General features: G+C 37.0%; 1 protein-coding gene across 6 annotated transcripts in view; it reads left to right on the forward strand.

The window, feature by feature from the left end:
- RTN3 (reticulon 3) overlaps positions 1 to 19599 on the forward strand; it is a 55737-nt gene that overhangs the window by 29497 nt on the left and 6641 nt on the right. For all 6 annotated transcript variants that reach the window (XM_036859653.1, XM_036859657.1, XM_036859652.1 and 3 more), the window contains one exon: positions 17841 to 18048. In XM_036859653.1, coding sequence (XP_036715548.1) covers positions 17841 to 18048 — 208 coding nt within the window. The remainder of the gene's footprint in view (positions 1 to 17840; positions 18049 to 19599) is intronic.

The following is a 19599-nucleotide window of genomic DNA, read 5'->3' on the forward strand; positions in this document are numbered from 1 at the left end:
CACGGAGCAACTAAGCCCACGCGCCACAACTACTGAGCCTGCGCTCTAGAGCCTGTGAGCCACAACTACTGAGCCCATGTGCCACAACTATTGAAGCCCATGCACCTAGAGCCTGTGCTCTGCAATAGGAAAAGCCACCTCCATGAAGGTGAAGGAAAAGCCACCTCCATGGGTGAAGCCCATGCACCACAGCGAAGAGTGGCCCCTGCTTGCCGCAACTAGAGAAAGCCTGTGCACAGCAATGAAGACCCGATGCAGCCAAAAATAAATAAATAAATAAATAAATAAATAAATAAATAAATAAATAAATGAATGAATGAATAAATGAATAAATGAAGCAAAAATTGACAGAATTAAAGGGAGGAATAGGGAGTTCTTTAATCATAATTACTGGTTTTAATACCTCTTTCTCAGCAATTGATAAGCCAACTACACAGAAACACAAAGATGTGAACAGCACAATCAGCGACTTTGGCCTGCATGATACTTACAGAACACTGTGCCCTACAGCGGCATAATACACATTCTTTTCCAGATGCACAAGGTATACATTCACCAGTATAGACAATATGCTAGGCCATAAAACAACTCAGTAAATTTAAAAGATTAAGGTCATACAAAATACGTTCTCAGACCGTAATGAAATAAAAACTTTAAACAATGAAAATAAGGATATCTAGGAAAATTCCCAAATATTTGGAAATTAAGCAAGTCACTTTTATATAATCTATAGCTCAAAAGAAGAAATCATGAGAAAAAAATGTTTATGTTTTAAACTGAATGACAGTGAAAATACAATATATCAAACTTGTGGAATGTAGTGCTGAAAGGGAAATTTATGGTTCTAAGTGCACGTATTAGAAAAGAAAAATATCTAAATTCAGTGATCTAAGGTTTCAACTTAAGCTGGAAAAAGCAAAGCACATCCAAAGGAAGTAGAAGGAAAGAAAGAATAAAGATAAGAGCAGAAATTAAAAGAATAAAAAATATTAACAAAGCCAAAATTTGGTTCCTGAAAAAGATAAACAAAATTGACTTCTTGACTGATCAAAAAAAAAAAAAGCAAATACAGATTACCAATATTAAGCATGAAAAGGGGGTTATTTCAGATCCTACAGATATTAAAAGGACAATAGAATATTATGAACAACGTTATGCCAACTTAGATGAAACAAATTCCTTGAAAAATACAATTTACCAAAGCTAACACAATTTCTATTAAATCCATTATTAAAAATCTCACCAAAAAAAGTCGAGGCCCAGTGGTTTTACTGGGGAGTTTTTTCAAGCATTTAAGGAAAAAGGAGGAGAGAACACTTTCCAACTCATAGACTAGTATATGTATATTAATACCAAAACTGGAGAAAGACACTACACAGAAAATTATAGACTAGTATCCCTATGGAACATAATAAGATGAGAAATCCTTCACAAAATATTAGCAAATCAAAAAAAACAAGGTAGCAAATCAAATCCAGCACTCTGTCAGATACAGAAAAGGTATTTGAAAAAGCTCAACATCCTTTTCTGACAAAAATTTTCAGCAAACTAGGAATAGAAGGTAATCTCCTCAGTCTAATAAATGATATCTATTGAAAACTATAGCTGACATTATGCTTAATGCCAAAATATTGGACACTTTCCCGTAACATTGGATACAAGGCAAAGATGCTCACCCTCACCATTTGTATTCAGCATCATACTGGAGGTCCTCCCCTTTGAATTAAGACAAGAAATAGAAATAAAAGGAATGACTATTGGAAAAGAAGTTGTTAAGCTGTCTTAATTTGCAAATTACGTGATTGTGTACATAGAAAATCCTAAGGAATCTGTTGATACAAAGCAACTACTAAGACTAATAAGTGAATTTAATTTAGCAAGTTTACAGGATTTTAGGTTAATACACAAAACTCAGTTTAGTTTGTTATATACTAGCAACAAATAATCAGAAAATTAAAAAGTTTTAAAGTTCCATTTACAGTAGCACCAAAGCATAAAATAGGAATAAATTTAACCAAGAGAAAAAAATGTGTAAGACGTCTATACTGAAAATTACAAAACTGCAGAGAGAAGCTCAAGAATTGTCTAAGAAGAGAACCATGCTGTGTTCATGGATTGGAAACCTCGATATCGTACCCAAATTCACCTATGGATTCAGTACAGTTCAAAGTCCTAGAAGAATTTTTCAATAGAAATTGACAAGCTCATTCTAAAATTTCTTTGGAAGTACACAGACCTAGCAAATCCAAAGCAATCTTGAAAAAGGACAAAATTGAGGGCTTGGAATAGTCCAAGACATTATAAAACTCCAGTAATAAAGACTGTGGAACTTGCAAAAGAGGCAAGAAGTAGATCAAAGAAACAGAGAATCCAGAAATAACACATTGCCAAAAATTTGGCAACTTAGCACAACGTTATTATCTCACAGTTTTCAAGGGTCAGGAGTCCAGGCACAGGTTAGCTGGATTCTCTGCTCAGGATCTCACCAGACTGAAATAAAGTGTGATTCTGAAATCACCAGGTGTGAACCAGGGTTGGGATCTCATCTGAGGCTCAGGGTTCTCTTCCAAGCTCACTGATTGTTGGTAGAATTCAGTTCCTGGAGGTTGAAGGACCGGATCCCTCTTTTCTAGCTTGCTGGCGGTGGGGCGGGGCTCGTGCTCAGCACCAGGGGGCTGCACTCAGATCCTGGTCTTGGGGCCCTCTCACAACACGGCAGCTTGCTTCTTCAAAGCTGTCAGGAGAATTTCTCTCTGGTCTGCTGCAGGATCTTATATAACTGAAACTTAACCACGAGAGTGACTATCCCATCATATTCACAGGGTCTGCTCACATTTGGGGGTAGGAGGAAGTATTATATAAGGCATGTACACCGAGGAGTAAGAGTCTTGGGGCCATCTTAGCATTCTGCCTACCACAATCCCTACTGCATATGATATGCAGAAATGAACTTAAAATGGAACATTAAAAACTAAAATCATGAAACTTTTAGAAGAAAGCGTAGGAGAATATCTTCATGACTTGGAGGTAGACAAAGGTTTCTTAAGTCACAGAATGCACTAGCCGTAAAATAAAGGATCGCTGAGTTAGACTTCATCAGAAGTAAAACTTGCTCATTAAAAGACACCACTAATAGGCAAGCCGTTGACTAGGAGAAAGTATTTACAAAACGTGTCTGATGAGGGACTAGTATCCAGGAAATATTTAAAGCTACATTTCTACACTAAAAGTGCAAACAACACAATAAAAGAAATTGGGCAGAAAAGATTCTGGCACTTTACAAAAGATATACAAATAACCAATAATCCAATGAAAATGTGTTCAACTTCACAAGTCTTCACGTAATTAAAATAAAAATAAGTTATCATTACACATCCACCTGAATGGCTAAAATTAAAGACTGACAACAACTAACTCTCAAACTATTGGTAAGAATGCAAAATAGTACAGATATTTTGGAGAAAGGTTGGCCAGTTTCTTAAGAGAACTAAACATGCATGTGTCCCATGACCTAGCAACTCCACTGCAGAGAAATGAAAACATTGATACAAACACTCGTATATGTTCATAGCAGTTTTATTCATCACAGCTCAAAGCTATTCATCGATAAAGGAGTAGATAACCTGTGGTATAGCTAGTTATCTTTTGATACTTGCAACAAATACGGATGAATCTCAGAAATTATGAATAGTGGAAGCAGCAGTACAGAAAGGATTCATACTGCATGATTCCATTTATATGAAATCGTAGAACAAGCAAACTATTCTATGTAGGGAAAAGAACCAGAGCAGAGCAGTGGCTACTTCTTGGCGTGTTGGCTGGGAAAGAACATGAGAAAACTTTTTGGGGTGATGATAATGTTCTGTAGTTTGATAGCATTACATAGGTGTGTGCATGTGTCCAAACTCAGCGAATGTCTTGTATATTTCATCGTATGTAAATCTTATATCAAAAGAAAAACAGTAAATATTGAACTTTGTTAATGATATGCAAGCTGAAGATAATTTCCTGATATTTGTTATTTACTTTGAAATATATTTTAAAAAATTGGGCTAGTGGATAAGAGGAACAGATACATAAGTATAGTAAAACATTAATGATCATGGTGATGGTTACACAACAATGAATGTACTTAACGTCACTGAACTATATACTTAAAAATGGTTAAGATGGTAAATTTTATGTTACGTATATTTACCACAGTAAAAAAATTAAAGTAAGACATTGCTAGTATTGAATATAAATCTAGGTAGTGATTATATGGGTGTTCACTCTAAACTGTTTTCAACTGTGCTATATGTTGGGAGGAAGTTAAATGTTGGGGGGAATAAGGCAGAGTGGAGAAAAGCTGTCCCAGTTACCGACCAGATTCCCATTTTTTCCATGAGGGAAACACTCAGTAGAGCTCCCAGGAAAATAGAATGAGATCTCAGAAGTCAAGGGTATGTATATTACCCAATACTTCATTTTTAAAATTTCTTTTGCTTATTACTGGTAAAGATTTTAGAGACTGTGAGCTGTTTTTTAGAAGAAAATAATTTTATCACTTATTATGATAGTCTGAAACCATGTCACTTACCTGCATTACTTAACAGACTGTCAAAGAAGCATGCAAGTCCAAGTGTATTGTAACCATAGGAGAAGTGTCATGTTACCAATAACAAGACTAGCATCGGAAGATTGAATTAGAAATAAATGTGTGCAAAGGGCATAAAATCACTTTTTAAGTTTGGGCTTTCACAGTTATTAGCAATTAGCTAGTGTTTTGTTTAATTTTAGATTGGATCTGGTTATCTTCTGCAGACTTAAGTCTAGACTTTCTTAGTTGGAGAATTAAGTAGTTTTCAAACATGTGCAAATAACCAACTGTACATAGAAGAAAAAAAAGGATAGAAAACTAAAGCCAGAGTTTTGTGCCTTTATCCTTTCCATCATGATTCAGCACTGCATTTATTATCTTTAATTATATTCTTTAGATAACTTAGTTCTAAAGTTCGCATTTTCAGATCCACCTAGTTATCCTGTTGGGCAAGGGTAGTCAAGGCCATTTTGTCTTCTGTGCTTTTAAAATCTGAAATTGAAAGCAAGTGGGGTTGTTAGGTTATTTTAATGAATGAAAAACTTTTCTTGACAGTCTTTGAGAAGAATGCTAGCTTGAAAGGGGTTCCTACAAATTTCTTTGGCCTGCTGCCAGGTGCATCCGTGGCCAAAGCATGTATGTTTGTCTTTGACAGTGACAGTTTTGTATTCTGTCAGTGATCCTTCTGTGCCATTTTGAGCGGAGTGTCTTTGGTAAGCATAAATCTGTAGTAGAGCAGACTATTAACCCATTTCAGCAGCCACAGAATTTGGATCTGAGTTTATAAACACGTTATCCACAGTGTCTTTTGCAACTCAAAAAGTGGCTTCACTTATTATGAACTATTAATGCAAAAGTGACCAAAGAAAAGAATTAATCAATGTGAAAATGTCTGCATACTTTTCTTTACATAAGTAATTATTCATATAAAAAACTGAACTGCCCATTTCCATTTCCCCTTTTATTACTGAACAGTTTCCCTTTTGTGGTCATAAATCCTTTTTTTTTTTTTTTCTTTTAGCTCTTTCAGTTACATTTAAATCTTAGAGAAGATATATATTTACAAATTTTGAAAAATTAGTGCACAGAAGATAGAACATGTTGTATGGATCTTTAGTTGGTGATTTATTCTTGAAAATGAAAAAGCTGATAGACTACTAAACCTTGAAATTTCTTGCACATTTACTCCTTTTCAGAATAAGCATTTGAGCAGCCTTTCTTTTCTTCCTTTGAGGTGTATACTTGGGAGAGTAAAGTTTGAGAATGGCTTTGGGAATGGTTGAAGTTGTCATGAAACCAAGAGATTTCCCCAAATTTAGGAATGAAAATCAATGGTGCTGCTGTTCTTTGAATTGGCAGGAACCAATTTTTTCCCCTCTGCCTTGAGATTACCTTTGGATGTGTTAGTGCCCTCTTTTGGCATAAGGACGGTACTGCATCTTTAAATAATACGGGCAAGAGATAGACGTCCTTAAAAGTTTTTAAAATAAAAAGTATGCTCACATTATAGAAGATTTGGAAAATAAAAGGAAGGAATGAATCAGTCATAATTCTACCAGCAATATAAACACTCTTGGTGAATACATACATTCATTGTCAGATGCTTTATCTGCCGTTAGCAAAATAATTAAGGTAACTGAGAAATTATTGACTTTACTTATATAAACTTATACAAAAAAGCTGTATTATATATTGATGGATTCTAAGAAATACTTAGTACAGCACAATACTTTAAACATATTGAAACATAACTAGAAAAAAGGGTCTTTCAAATGAAAATAAATTTTAGGTCATGTGATAATAATGATAAAGTTATAACTGGAAAGTAAGGAAAACACTGACTTTGCACTTCTGAGAACTTTTGGCTTTCATTTTTTTCCAGTACCCATTGAACTAGCTTGGGTCAGTACTCAGGACTTTGGAAGAGGCTAGCCAAAGCTTAATTCTGTCTGTCAGGTAGTGTACTAGAGTGGCAGTTTGTTAGCCCACTGGCTCTCAATTAAGATATTCTTTTCCTGTGGATAGGTTCAAGGAGGTAGACTTTGTCAGGCCACGGTGTTTGGATGTGGAGGGTGAGGGAGAAGGAGTGGTGAGCCCTCTTTCCGTAACTCTGTCTTGGGTTACTGCATGGAGGGTAGAATAAATGGGGTTTGAGGTGTTATGAGATGCCTCTAAGTGATCTCTTCTGTTCCCATGGCTTTAGGTTTCCACCTCTATGTTGAAACCTCCTGAATCTGTGCTGGTCCAGCCTGCCCTGTTGGCCCACCTGTCGTATTGCATTTACCTCCTGGCCCTCTGCCGCCCTCTGACCTTTCACAGGCCTTTCTCTTTATTTAATCATAGTGCTGACAGTGCAACTTCTTTTTCATCGGAAATTTTATGTGGAAGCTTGGTATGTAAAATAGATCAAAGGAGCTGATTTGGTTGAAAGGGTCCCTAGTAATCCTCCAATCTTAATTTCTTAGTATCATAGCAACAAAGAGGAAAGGAAAAAAACTTTACTTCTCTGTAGCAGATTTTAACTTTAGTTCTTCAATTTTCCATTTTAATCGTAGCAGGAATTGACAGTCAAATGAATAATAATAATAATAGCTAACATTTGTATTACTACCTAATCAATAGTGTTCTGAGCACTTCTACAGATTAACCCATTTAATGCAGGCAACATCCCTAAAGACCAGATACTGTATGATTCCATTTTGCAAATGAGGAACCCAAGGCACAGAGAGGTTAAGTGTCTTGCTCAGAATCACACAGCTAGTAAATGGAAGAGGATGCAAACCCAGGCAGTCTGGAGCAGAGTTTGTTCTTTGCCGTACTGACTCTAAAGCTGGGGATAAAGCGTGTCACCAAGTAGGGATCTGGAGCCAAGTGGAAGCCAGGAGGCATGAAGGGGCTCCAAAGAGAAAACTGGAATAATCCCTAAAATAAACATCGCTTAATTCACAATTGTACCTAAAGCTGGATCTAACTAATGCCTTTCATAATCATCTCTGATGTTGCCTTAGCATCCAGGACCATAGGTTGCTCATCTCTGACACAGTAACCAGATTTCTAGAGTAAAGTTTTCTTTGTTGGTAATTTTTAAATAAGATTTAATCTTTGTAAGTATGTGTACATTTGTTGTTTATAAATAGTACTTCTGAGTCGTTTAAGGGGTTGGGAAACTGTTCTGTTATTTATCAGACATTTATAGACGATACAGAGGTAAGCTTGGTTAGATTATTGTGAAGTCTGAATTCATAGTAAAAGACTTCAAATTAAAAAGGTTTTACTGTACATTAGTCTTCCTTTTCCTTTGATTCTGTCTCATGCATAATTGTTAAGTTTTTAATTTGTTAGGATAACCACTTGAAGACCAAAAATGATATATATTACCTCGTGGTCATTTACGTTTTTTTAAAAAAACAACTTTATTGAGGTATAATTGCTATGCAGTAAATTGCATATATTTAAAATATACAATTTGATAAGTTTTGACATATGTATACACCCATGAAACTATCACCACAATCAAGATGAACATCTCCATCACACAAAAATTTCATTGCTCCCTTTTTTAATCTCTCCCTCCTGTCAGACAACCGCTGATCTGCCTGCTGTCACTAGATTGGTTTGCATTTTCTAGAATTTTATATATATGGAATCATAAAGTATGTGTACTGTTTTTTTTTAATCTGGCTTCTTTAACTCAACCTAATTTTTTTGAGATTCATCCATATTGATGAGTGTATTACTGAGTAGTTTTCCATTGTATGGATATACCATTTGTTGACAGACATTTGGGTTATTTTCCACTTTTGCTGAATTTTTGAATTTTCAGTTTTGCTTATTTATTTTACAAATAAAGCTGCTATGAACATTCATGTCTGTATATGGACACAATGTATTCTTTTCTCGGGTAAATACAAGTGAAATGGCTGGATCATAGGATAGTCTTATTTAACTTTGTAAGAAACTGCCAAATTTTTTTCCAAAGTGGTTTGCATTATTTTATATTCCAGCCAGCCATGTATGAGAGTTGCGGTTCTTCCATGTCCTCACCAACATTTGGTATGGTCAGTCTTTTAACACTAGACATTGTGCCAGGTACATAGTAGGCTCTCATTGTGGTTTTAATTTGCATTTCCCTAATGACTAATGGTGGTAAGCATCTATTCATGTGTTTACTTGCTATCCATATATCTTCTTTGATGAAAAGTCTGTTCAAATTTTGACTAGTTTTTATTGTGTTTGTTTTTGAGAACGGGTGTGTGTGTATGTTTATACACATTCTGGATACAAGTTGTTTATCAAATACATTCTTTGCAAATACTTTCTCCAGTCTGTGGCTTATCTTTTTATTCTTTTAACAATGTCCTTCAAAAAGAGCAGAAGGTTTTAATTTTGATGAAATACAGTTTTTCAGTTTTTTCTGTTATGTATCAAATGTTCATTGTTGTATATAAGAAATTTTTCCCAATTCCAAGGTCACAGAGACTTTTGTTTGTTTGTTTTCGTCTAGTAGTTATATAGTACTAGGTTTACATTTAAGTCTGTGATTCTTGTGTGTTAATTTTTACATGTCATGTGAGGTATTGATAAAAGTTTGGGGGTTTTTGCATATGTATATTCTGTTGTTCTGGCACCATTTGTTGAAGACTCTCATTTCTCCCCTGAATTGACTTTGCAACTTTGTCAAAAAATAGTTTGTCCATATATGCGTGGGCCTGTTTGTGGACTTTGTATACAGTGTCATTGCTCTGTTGCCTGTCTTTAAGCCAATACTACACCATCTTGATAATGGTAGCTTTATATTACCCTTGAAATCAGACAGTGTTAGTCCTTCAACTTTGTTCTTCTTCACAGTTGTTTTGGCTCTTCTAGGTCCTTCGTATTTCCATAGGAATTTTAAAATCAGTTTGTCTATTTCTATTTTAAAAAGCCTACTGGAATTACTTAGAATTATAGATAAATTAACACCTTAGCAATTTTGAGTCTTTTAACCCCTGAAAACAATATAGCTTTCCATTAATTTAGGTCTTCATCTGTTTCTCTTAGCAGTATTTTATAGATTTCAGTGTACAGGTCTTACACATCTTTTGTTAGATTTATGCCTAAGTATTTCGTATTTTCATGCTATTTTAAATGGTGTTTTTAGCTCAGTTTCCTATTGGTTAATACTAATATATGGAAATATAGTTAATTTTGTGTCCTGCAACCTTGCTAAAACTTATTACCTTTTTTGTAGATTCTGTCAGATTTTCTACATAGGCAGTCAAGCCATCTGTGAATAATGACAGTTTTACTTCTTCCTTTCCAATTTGATGCCTTTTAATTTATTTTTCTTGATTTACTGCATTGGCTAAAACCTCTAATACAGTGTTCAACAGAAGTAGTAAGAGAGAATATCCTTGCCTTCTTTCATTAAATATGATGTTAGCTCTACGTTTCTTGTAGATTACCTTTATCAAGTTGAGGAGATTACCTTCTATCACCTAGTTTGCGGAGAGGTTTTATCAAAAGGGATATTGGATTTTGTTTTTCTGTATGTTTTGAGATGATCATATGGTTCTTCTTCTTTAGTTTGTTGATATGATGAATTATATTGACTGATTTATGAATGCTAAACCAGTCTTGCATTTTTGCAAAAAAAACACTTTACTCTTTTTACATATTGTTGGGTTGCATTTGCTAAATTTTTGTTAAGAACTTTTGCATCTATGTCCATGAGCAATATTGGTCTATAGCTTTCTTTTCCTGTAATGTCTTCATCTAGTTTTGGAATCAGGGTAATGCTGGCCTTATAAAATGTGTTGGTAAATATTACCTTCTCTTCACTTTCATGGAAGAATTGTGTAGAATTGCTATTATTTCTTGTTCCGTGTTTGGCAGAATTCCCCAGTGATGTAGAATTCCCCTGGAGTTTTCTGAATGGGAAGTATTTTATCTATAAGTTTTGTTTCTGTAATAGATATGGGACTATTCAGTTTATCTATTTCTTGAGTGAGCTTTGATAGTCTGTGTCCTCTTCATCTAACGTGTCTAGTTTATTGGCATAACATTGATCATAATATTTCCTTATCCTTTTAATGTCTTTAGAATCTGTAGTGATGTCACCTCTCTGATTCCTGATATTGGCAATTTGTGTATTCTTGCACTTTTTTTTGATCAGTCTAGCTAGAGTTTTATCTATTTTATTGATATTCTCAAAGAACCAACTTTGGTTTCACTGATTTTTCTCTGTTGTTTTTCTGTTATCTGTTCATTGAGATCTGCTCTGGTTTTTACTCTTTCCTTCCTTCTGTTTACTTGGCGTTCAAGTTGTTCTTTCTCTAGTTTTTTAAGGTTGAAACTGAGATCACTGATTTCTCATCTTCTTTTCTAATATAGGCACTTGGCTGGATCCCACTGATTTTGATTTTCATTCAATTCAGAATACTCAGTAATTTCCCTGTTGATTTTTTTCTTTGGTCTGTGAGTTGTTTAGAAGCATATTTAGTTTATACAAAGTTTATTATTGGTTTTCCCAGTATCTTTCTGTTATTGTTTCTAATGTAATTACATTATAGTCAGAAAACATGAAAGCGTCTTGAATCCTTTTCAAGACCCAGAATTTAGTTTATCTTGGTAAACGTTCCACATGTATTTGAAAAGAATGTATATTCTGCTGTTATTGTGTGGAGTGTTCTTTCAAACGTCAAGAAGGTCAAATTGGTTAATAGCGTTCAAGTCTTATATTCTTATTGATTTTCTGTCTACTTATCCTGCCAGTTATTGAGAGAGGTGTTGAAATCCCTGACTATAATTGCAGGTTTGTCTGTTTGTTTTTTTAACACCTTTATTGAGATATAATTCACATACTATACAATTCATCCATTAAAGTGTACAGCTAAATGGTTTTCTGCCATCACCACTATCCAATTTTAGAACATTTTAGTCCCCCCACATAAAAGAAACCCCATACCTGTTAGCAGTCACTCCCCATTTCCCATCACCACCACCACAGCCCTAAACAACCACTCATCTACTTTCTCTCTCTACAGATTTTTTTTTTTTTTTTTTTGGCTGTGTTGGGTCTTCGTTTCTGTGCGAGGGCTTTCTCTAGTTGCGGCAAGTGGGGGCCACTCTTCATCGCAGCGCGCGGGCCTCTCACTATCATGGCCTCTCTTGTTGCGGAGAACAAGCTCCAGACGCGCAGGCTCAGCAATTGTGGCTCACGGGCCTAGCTGCTCCGCGGCATGTGGGATCTTCCCAGACCAGGGCTTGAACCCGTGTCCCCTGCATTGGCAGGCAGATTCTCAACCACTGCACCACCAGGGAAGCCCTCTACAGATTTGCATATTCTAGGTGTTTTATATAAATGGAATCTTACAATATGTGGTCTTTTGTAATCGGCGTCTCACACTTGGCCTAACGTTTTCACGTTTTGTCTGTGTTGTAATATGTAGCATCAGAACTTTATTCCTTTTTATTGACAAATAACTATTGCATTGTATGGATATACTACATTTTATTTGTCCATTCATCAGTTAATGGATGTTTGGATTGTTTCCACTTTTTCCCTGTTGTGAATAACGCTTCTGTGAACATTGGCGTACACAGATTTTTGTGTTGTATGTTTTTATTTCTCTTGGCCATTTGCTTAAGAGTGGAACTCCTGGGTCATATAATAACTCTATGTTTAACTTTTGAGGAACTGCTAAATTGTTTTCCAAAGCGGCTGCACCATTTTTCATTCCCACTAGGAATGCATGAGGTTTCTAATTTCTCCACATCCTTGCCAATATTTGTTATTGTACTTTTTATTATAGCCATTCTAGTGGGTTCACCGTGGTTTTGATTTGCATTTCCCTAATGACTAATGATGTTAAGCCTCTTTTTATGTGCTTATTGGCCATTTGTATATCTCTGGAGAAATGTCTATTTGGATCCTTTCTCTCTTTTTTTTTTTTAACATCTTTATTGGAGTATAATTGCTTTACATTGCTGTGTTTGTTTCTGCTATACGTATACTTATATCCCCATATCCCCTCCCTCTTGTGTCTTCTCATTTTTATTATGTTTTTTATTTTTTTCATTCAGACTGTTCTTTTTATTATTGAGTTATAACTCTTTATTCTTATATATATTTTGGACACAAATACCTTATCAGATAAGTAATTTGCAAATACATTCATTCTATGAGGTTTCTTGTCATTTTCTTGGTACTACTTATAGCACAAAGGTTTTTAATTTTGATATAGTCCAATTTATTTTTTCTTTTGTCATTTGTGCTTTTGGTATCATATCTGAGGAACCATTGCCTAATCCAAGATCAGAAAGATGTGCTCCTGTGTTTTCTTCTAAGAGTTTTAAGACACTTTCTCAATTTTCTGAAACAACCATTTCATATCTTTTTCTCTCTCCATAAACCGTCTTCACCCCCCTGCCCTCTTCCAGCTGATGACCTCAGCTCCCTTTTGTTGAGAAAATAAAAACATTCAGACAGGAGTCCCTCCTCTTCCATTCTTCAGATCCGTGAATGGGCCTGCGTCTGTGTCTCTTCATCCTCTTCACTACGTTACCCTAACAAGGATCAGTCCCTTCACCTGGGCTCTGGATCTCCATCCCTCCTTTCTCGGGGACTTCACTGCCTATCTTCAGTCTCCCTTTGCTTGTGACTGCATAGAAGCGTGCTTTAGTGTTTCCCATCTGTTAAGCCATCCCTTGGCTCTGAATGTCTCTACTCCCCTTCACAGCCAAACTTCTTAGGCATTTTCTTTCACACTGCCTGCGTGTCTCACCACTGATTCCTCTTCAGCCCCCACCAGCTGTTCACTGAACAGCTTTGATCAGATCACCAACTATCTCCATATTGCGAAGTCCATGATCACTTTTTTCCTTATTCAACCTCAGCAGAATTGGCCCGTTTCCACAAAGCACTCCTTTCTCAGCTTCTATGATGCCATACTCTCCTAGTTACCCCCTGCTTCCTTGGTTATTTCCTCTGTTTCCTTTTTCTAGTTCTTCTACTTTTACTCAGCTACTAAATACTGGAGTACCTCAGAATTAAGACTGAGCCTTCTTCCCTATCAATACTACATAACCTCTTCCATTTCTGTGACTTCCTTTTTTTTTTTTTTTTGGCGTAGTCGGCAGTCTATGACTCTTAATATTATTTGTGTGCTGATGATTTCCAAATGTGTATCTCCAGCTCAGACTTGTCCTGTTTGCTCCCCACTGGTAGATCTAACCACCTTCTTTATGGATGTCTCTAGACATCCATCCCAAAACTAACATGGCCTATACTCTGCTCTTTCTCATCTCAGTAAATGACACCACATCCATCCATTTGCTCAGGCCCCAAAACTAGGTCTCATCCATATTTCTTTCCCCCATCACCTCCCATATCCAGTTCATCACCAAGTTCTGTCTGTTCTGCCTCCAAAATATAGCCTGTCCACTCTGCTCTATCCTGACCTAATCTAAATGACAATCATTTCTTATTTGAAGCCCTGTGTTAGCCTCCTAGGGAGTCTCTCTGTCTGTACTCCTGCCCCATCCCAGTCCATTTTCTATACAGCAGTAAAACTGTTCCTCTTTTTAAAATGTATCATGTTGGGACTTCCCTGGTGGCGCAGTGGTTAAGAATCCGCCTGCCAATGCAGGGGGCACGGGTTCGAGCCCTGGTCCGGGAAGATCCCACATGCTGCGGAGCAACTAAGCCCCTGCGCCACAACTACTGAGCCTGTGCTCTAGAGCCCTCGAGCCACAACTGCTGAGCCCACGCGCCTAGAGCCCGAGCCCGTGCTCCACAACAAGAGAAGCCACCACAGTGAGAAGCCCACGCACCACAAGGAAGAGTAGCCCCCGCTCGCCGCAACTAGAGAAAGTCCGTGTGCAGCAACGAAGACCCAGTGCAGCCAAAAATAAATAAATTTCAAATATATATATATATATATATATATATATATATATCATGTTATTCCCCTGCTTGGCATTCTTTAGTGACTTCCCATTTCACCTGAGGTAAAAAGTCCAAGCTCCTTACTTTGCTCTGTGAAAATACTCCATGATCTAGTCCCTGCCAGTCTCTCCAGCCTTATTTCACGCCGCTCTCCCCTTCACTCACTACATACCATCTACACTGGCCTTCTGCCCTCGCCTAAGGAATGCCAAAGCCCACCACCACCATCCCCAAGAGCCTGTGCACATGAATCTTCTAGCCTAGAATACCCTTCCCCTGGCTTTTTGCATGGCCTGCTTCTTATCCTTCATGTCTCACCTTTAGTGTCAACTCCGCAGAGAGGCTTTTCCTGACCACTCTACCTACAGTAGTGCATGTGTGCACACACATTACCCTCATCATAGCACAATCGGTTTATATTCTTACCAGCCTCGGTTACAAGTGACATGTATCTTGTTTGTTATTCCTTGCTTCTCTTCCCCACTGGAATGTGAGTAAGGACCTTGTTTGCTTTGTTTACTGTTGTGTTGTATTCCCAGTTCCTAGCACTTGCCTGGCACGTGCTAGGCACTAAATTAAAGCTTACTGAAAGAGAGAAGGATGGGAAAGGAAGGAAAGAAAACACATTAAAAATAAGGAATTTCCTGTTTTAAAAAGTCTTACACTGACGTAGTAAGAGCAGGTGAATAAAAGTAGAAGAGAAAAAGAACATTTCATGGAATCGAACCATTGCAACCTCTTGCTGGTTTCCTGGTTATGAAATAAACACTAAGTCTAGTGGCTTCACATTTTAAACTTTTGGCATCTGTCTCCTTTCTTGCTTTTCCTACGTGTGCTTCATCCTCCTAACTCTCCCTCAAGGATCAGAGAGGAAAATGTTTGCAGACTATGCCTGTTTCCTTTCTTTGATATTGTGTACTCAGAATCCTTGGTCCACTGTACTTGGTAGGAGTTAGGTGCAGAAACTTGACTACACTGAGAGGGATTATCAGAAAACAAAGTTGTGATTATGCCATCTCTTGGTCATTAGCTTAGTTTAGCTCATGTTTAAGTATTCAACAACAGCTCTGAAGAGCCTGCTGTGAGTAAATAAAGTGACAAGTGCTCTGAAGAAAAATAAGGCAGAATGAGGTGATAGAGAGTGATGAAAGGAGAGGATGTGAGACAGGGTGGGCAGTCTCTGAGGCGGTATCCCATGCACCAGGACCTGAATGGGGTAAAGGAGCAAATTGTGGGAAGTTGTGGACAAAGAGCATCCCAGAGGTTTGTTGTACTGAACCATCTTTTCCTAGCTTTCCCTCTGTTAGCCCCCTTCTAATCAGTGTGTTCCTGCTTCTAGCCCAGACCACAATTCTACCGTTGTTTTTAAGGCCGAGCCCAGGGCCTTCCATACTGTTATGCAGTTTGTATACTGCACACCTATAGGGGGCACCAGTCACATGTGTTATCATTGTAGGTTTGACTGTTTCGTCACAATTTTCCAGCAGATGGCAGTAAAGTTCACGAGGAAGGGTGGCTTTTTCTAATTTGCACAAAGGTAGATTTGCATTTAGGCTAACGTTTTTATGCCTTTTTCCTTCTCTAATACGTTAAGGTCTTTTTCTCTCTAGGCCCAGCCTTATCCTCTAAGCTTTTCTCTTTCTGTCCTTCTTTCAAATATTTCAAACTTAAAGAATTGTAAGCATAGTACAAAAAAACTCCCATGTAACCTTTGCTCTAGTTCACCAATTGTTAACATTTGACCACTTTTGCTTTATCACTCCCTCCTTCTCTCTATAGAACATGTTTTTTCCTGAACCATTTAAGAACTGCTTGCAAACGTCCTTCCCCTTTACCCCTAAATATTTTGGAGTATGTTTCCTTCAAACAGAAATTGTTTGGAGTTGTTTTGCGTAGCCACAGTATATTTATTGAATTTAGGAAATTCAACATTGATACAGTACTTTTATCAATTATATAGTGTACATTCAATTTTTTTCACTTGTCCCAGCGATGATCTTTATAGCTGTTTTCACCCGCTTATCCAGTCTATGATCACACTTTGCATTTATGTGTTGTCAAGTCTCTTTACTCTCCTTTAATCTGAAATGAAAAAGTTCTTCAGCTTTTTCTTGTCTTTCATACCATTGATATTTTTGAAGAATACTGGTCAATTGTTCTGTAGACTTTTCTCAAACTGGTTTTATCTGGTGCTTTCTCATTAGATTCAGGTTATATGCTTTGGCAAGAATACCATTGAAGTGATGTGCCGTTCTCAGTGCATTACATCAGGAGGCACATGGTATCTGTTGGTCCATTACTAAGCATTCTGTGTTGAAACGGTTCTTGTAGTCATATGAACTGTGACATACATATATGGATTATAGTTAAAATTTGAGTGTTTACCATGTGTTGTGTACGGTGCTAATAAGCGTTCTGCATACGTTAGCTTTATATGTTCCTTAAAACAGCTCTAAGAAATAGATGTCACTTTCTTCATTTTATAAATGAGAAAACAAAGGTTTAGAAGGGTTAATTAAGGTAACATGGCTAAAAATTACCAGAACTCAAACTCCTGTCTCTCCAATTCCAAAGTCCTTACTCTTCTTTAAAAGGAAAGAGTAGCACAGAAGAAACTTGCATAGGGCTATTAGTGTTGAAGTTAGACTTCATGGATTGAAATTCAAATGTTGTGTCATTGCTAGATTGGAGGTAATTGCTAGCCCTCACACTCGGAGTTTTTGAGGTGTCTTTAAGGAGAGGAACTTAGCTTTTTCCAGTTTGGATTTACCAACCATAAGACCCACTTGCCTGAGACAGTCTTGGTTTATACCTATTTCCTAACAGTTATTAATAGTGTCCCCATTCATTTTCAAAAGTATCATCGTTTAGTAATTATATGGTCCCCTACCCATAATCCTTCCTTGAGTTCTCTTCAGATGAACATAGAGACTGGTGTTTCATTGTAACCAACACTAACAGGACTTGGTATATTTTTATAAGCATGGTTTGCTTAATTTAGTCAACAGTTAGCAAGATTTTCCCACAGTTGCTCTACTGAAACATTTAAAGTAAATGATATTTTACCCCATCGTACTTCAGTAGCCATGACTAAAAAATCCGTTTCTAAGTTTCTGTAAACCTATCCAGAAACCAGAGGTACCTTTGGCAGTGTGAATCATCACCCCTGATGTAATTTGATTTCCATTTATCATTGTCTTAAGGAGGGGGTGCACCTGTGATTGCATGCTAGTGTAATGCTTCTCCAGTGTGCAGGACACAGCCAGGGAGAACAGGCCTGGCCTTGTGGCTCATGGGTGTTCATATAACTTATGTTCCATTTTCTTTTGGCAGTGCACGACTTAATTTTCTGGCGAGATGTGAAGAAGACTGGGTTTGTCTTTGGCACCACACTGATCATGCTGCTCTCCCTGGCAGCTTTCAGTGTCATCAGTGTGGTTTCTTACCTCATCCTGGCTCTTCTGTCTGTCACCATCAGCTTCAGGGTCTACAAGTCTGTCATCCAAGCTGTACAGAAGTCAGAAGAAGGCCATCCGTTCAAGTGAGTTGAAGTATCACAAGTAACACTCTACGATTTAGGGAAGGGATTCACTGAGGCTGGTCAGATCTAAATCAGACCTGTTTAAAAATTAAGAATTACAGGGCCTAACGCAGCCGATCAGTGGCATGAAACATCAACTTGAGACCGCCTTATGAAGTGAACAAGTTGGGAGCCAGGAACTTTTTAACCAACTAGAGGCTCACCAAAAAGGACTGTCTGAATTCCTGAGCAGGGTCAGTAGGGAAAGCAGAGCATCTAGGACAGCACTCAGATGGGGTCCCAAATACATGTTTAAGCCGCCACATAGTTAACTCTTAAAACAGCCTTGAAATCTTGGTGTTGAGGCTGCATTCTTGGAGATACCAGAACTCAGTGTGTTTACTCTTGGTTTTATTACTGATTTCCTTCCTATCTCTCCTTTAGTTTCCTTAATACCAGGGGCAGGTCTTGATTAAGTCAGTAGGTCATGCATTTCTAGAATCCAGTTGCTAACCTTTCCTGCTGTGCTATGACTTTAACAAATGTTTTCCTCACACTTTTCCTCTTGAAAGTCTTAGGCCATAAAAACTTTAACATCAGCAAATGACAGGTTTTTTTTGTTTGTTTGTTTTTAATTTACTTTCAAAATGACAGTTTTTTAAAACCCCTTCTCATGGATAAAGAAACACTTCTATGATCTCTCAGAACTGTGACAGAATAGGTGTCTGGCTGCAGCTCTGGTCCTTGTATTTTCTCCTGGTGAAAATAGAAGCAATAATTTAAACTATATATGACATTAAAAAAGTTATTTGCAAATTAGTTTTAACAAATCAGTAGTTGGTTGGTTGGGTGGATAAATTTTACTGTTTTGCCACAAGTTCCAATGTGTTAGCAGGGTTTTTTTTCCCTTTTGCGTGACACTGTTATGGATTTATAAAATGCGTTTTGCTAAGTTGTATTAATTACAGCATCTAATTTTTATAACTTTTATATTTGGTAAATATTTTCTTAATAAATAGGAAAGAAAAACATGTCTGTTACTCTTCTGTTTTTCCCACAAGACTATCGGCTCTTTAAGGCAAAAGCAGTTTTATCTTTCCTGATATCCCTACACCTAGCAGAGGGTCTGGTGCTCAGTAGGCGCTCAGCACGTACTGAGCGAATGAACAGATTATGAGCAGATGGTTATATCTCAATTCTGTAATGCGTCTGGGGACAGAACCCAGGTCTTTTTGGTTTTTTAACAAATATTTTATAACGCCTCCTTTATCATTTTGAAATGAAATTCATAGATAATATACCATATAGTATAATGTTATATATAATATACCATATAATATACCATTATAACAACATTTTAAAAATTGATCATTATTATAAAGAGTGATAAATAGAGAGCCATTGACAATAAAATAATATGTATTCCAGTCAATATTTAATTGCTTGGACATAACTACACCAAAAAAAAGCCCCATAATAAAGACTTGCACACACATGTATAATCTCCCTTACAGGTGTGATTTTCTAAAATGATGGAAAAAGATCTTAGTAAGGTTTTAGCGTAAACAAAAT

Source organism: Balaenoptera musculus, chromosome 8, assembly GCF_009873245.2.
Source record: "Balaenoptera musculus isolate JJ_BM4_2016_0621 chromosome 8, mBalMus1.pri.v3, whole genome shotgun sequence".
NCBI lineage: Eukaryota > Metazoa > Chordata > Mammalia > Artiodactyla > Balaenopteridae > Balaenoptera > Balaenoptera musculus.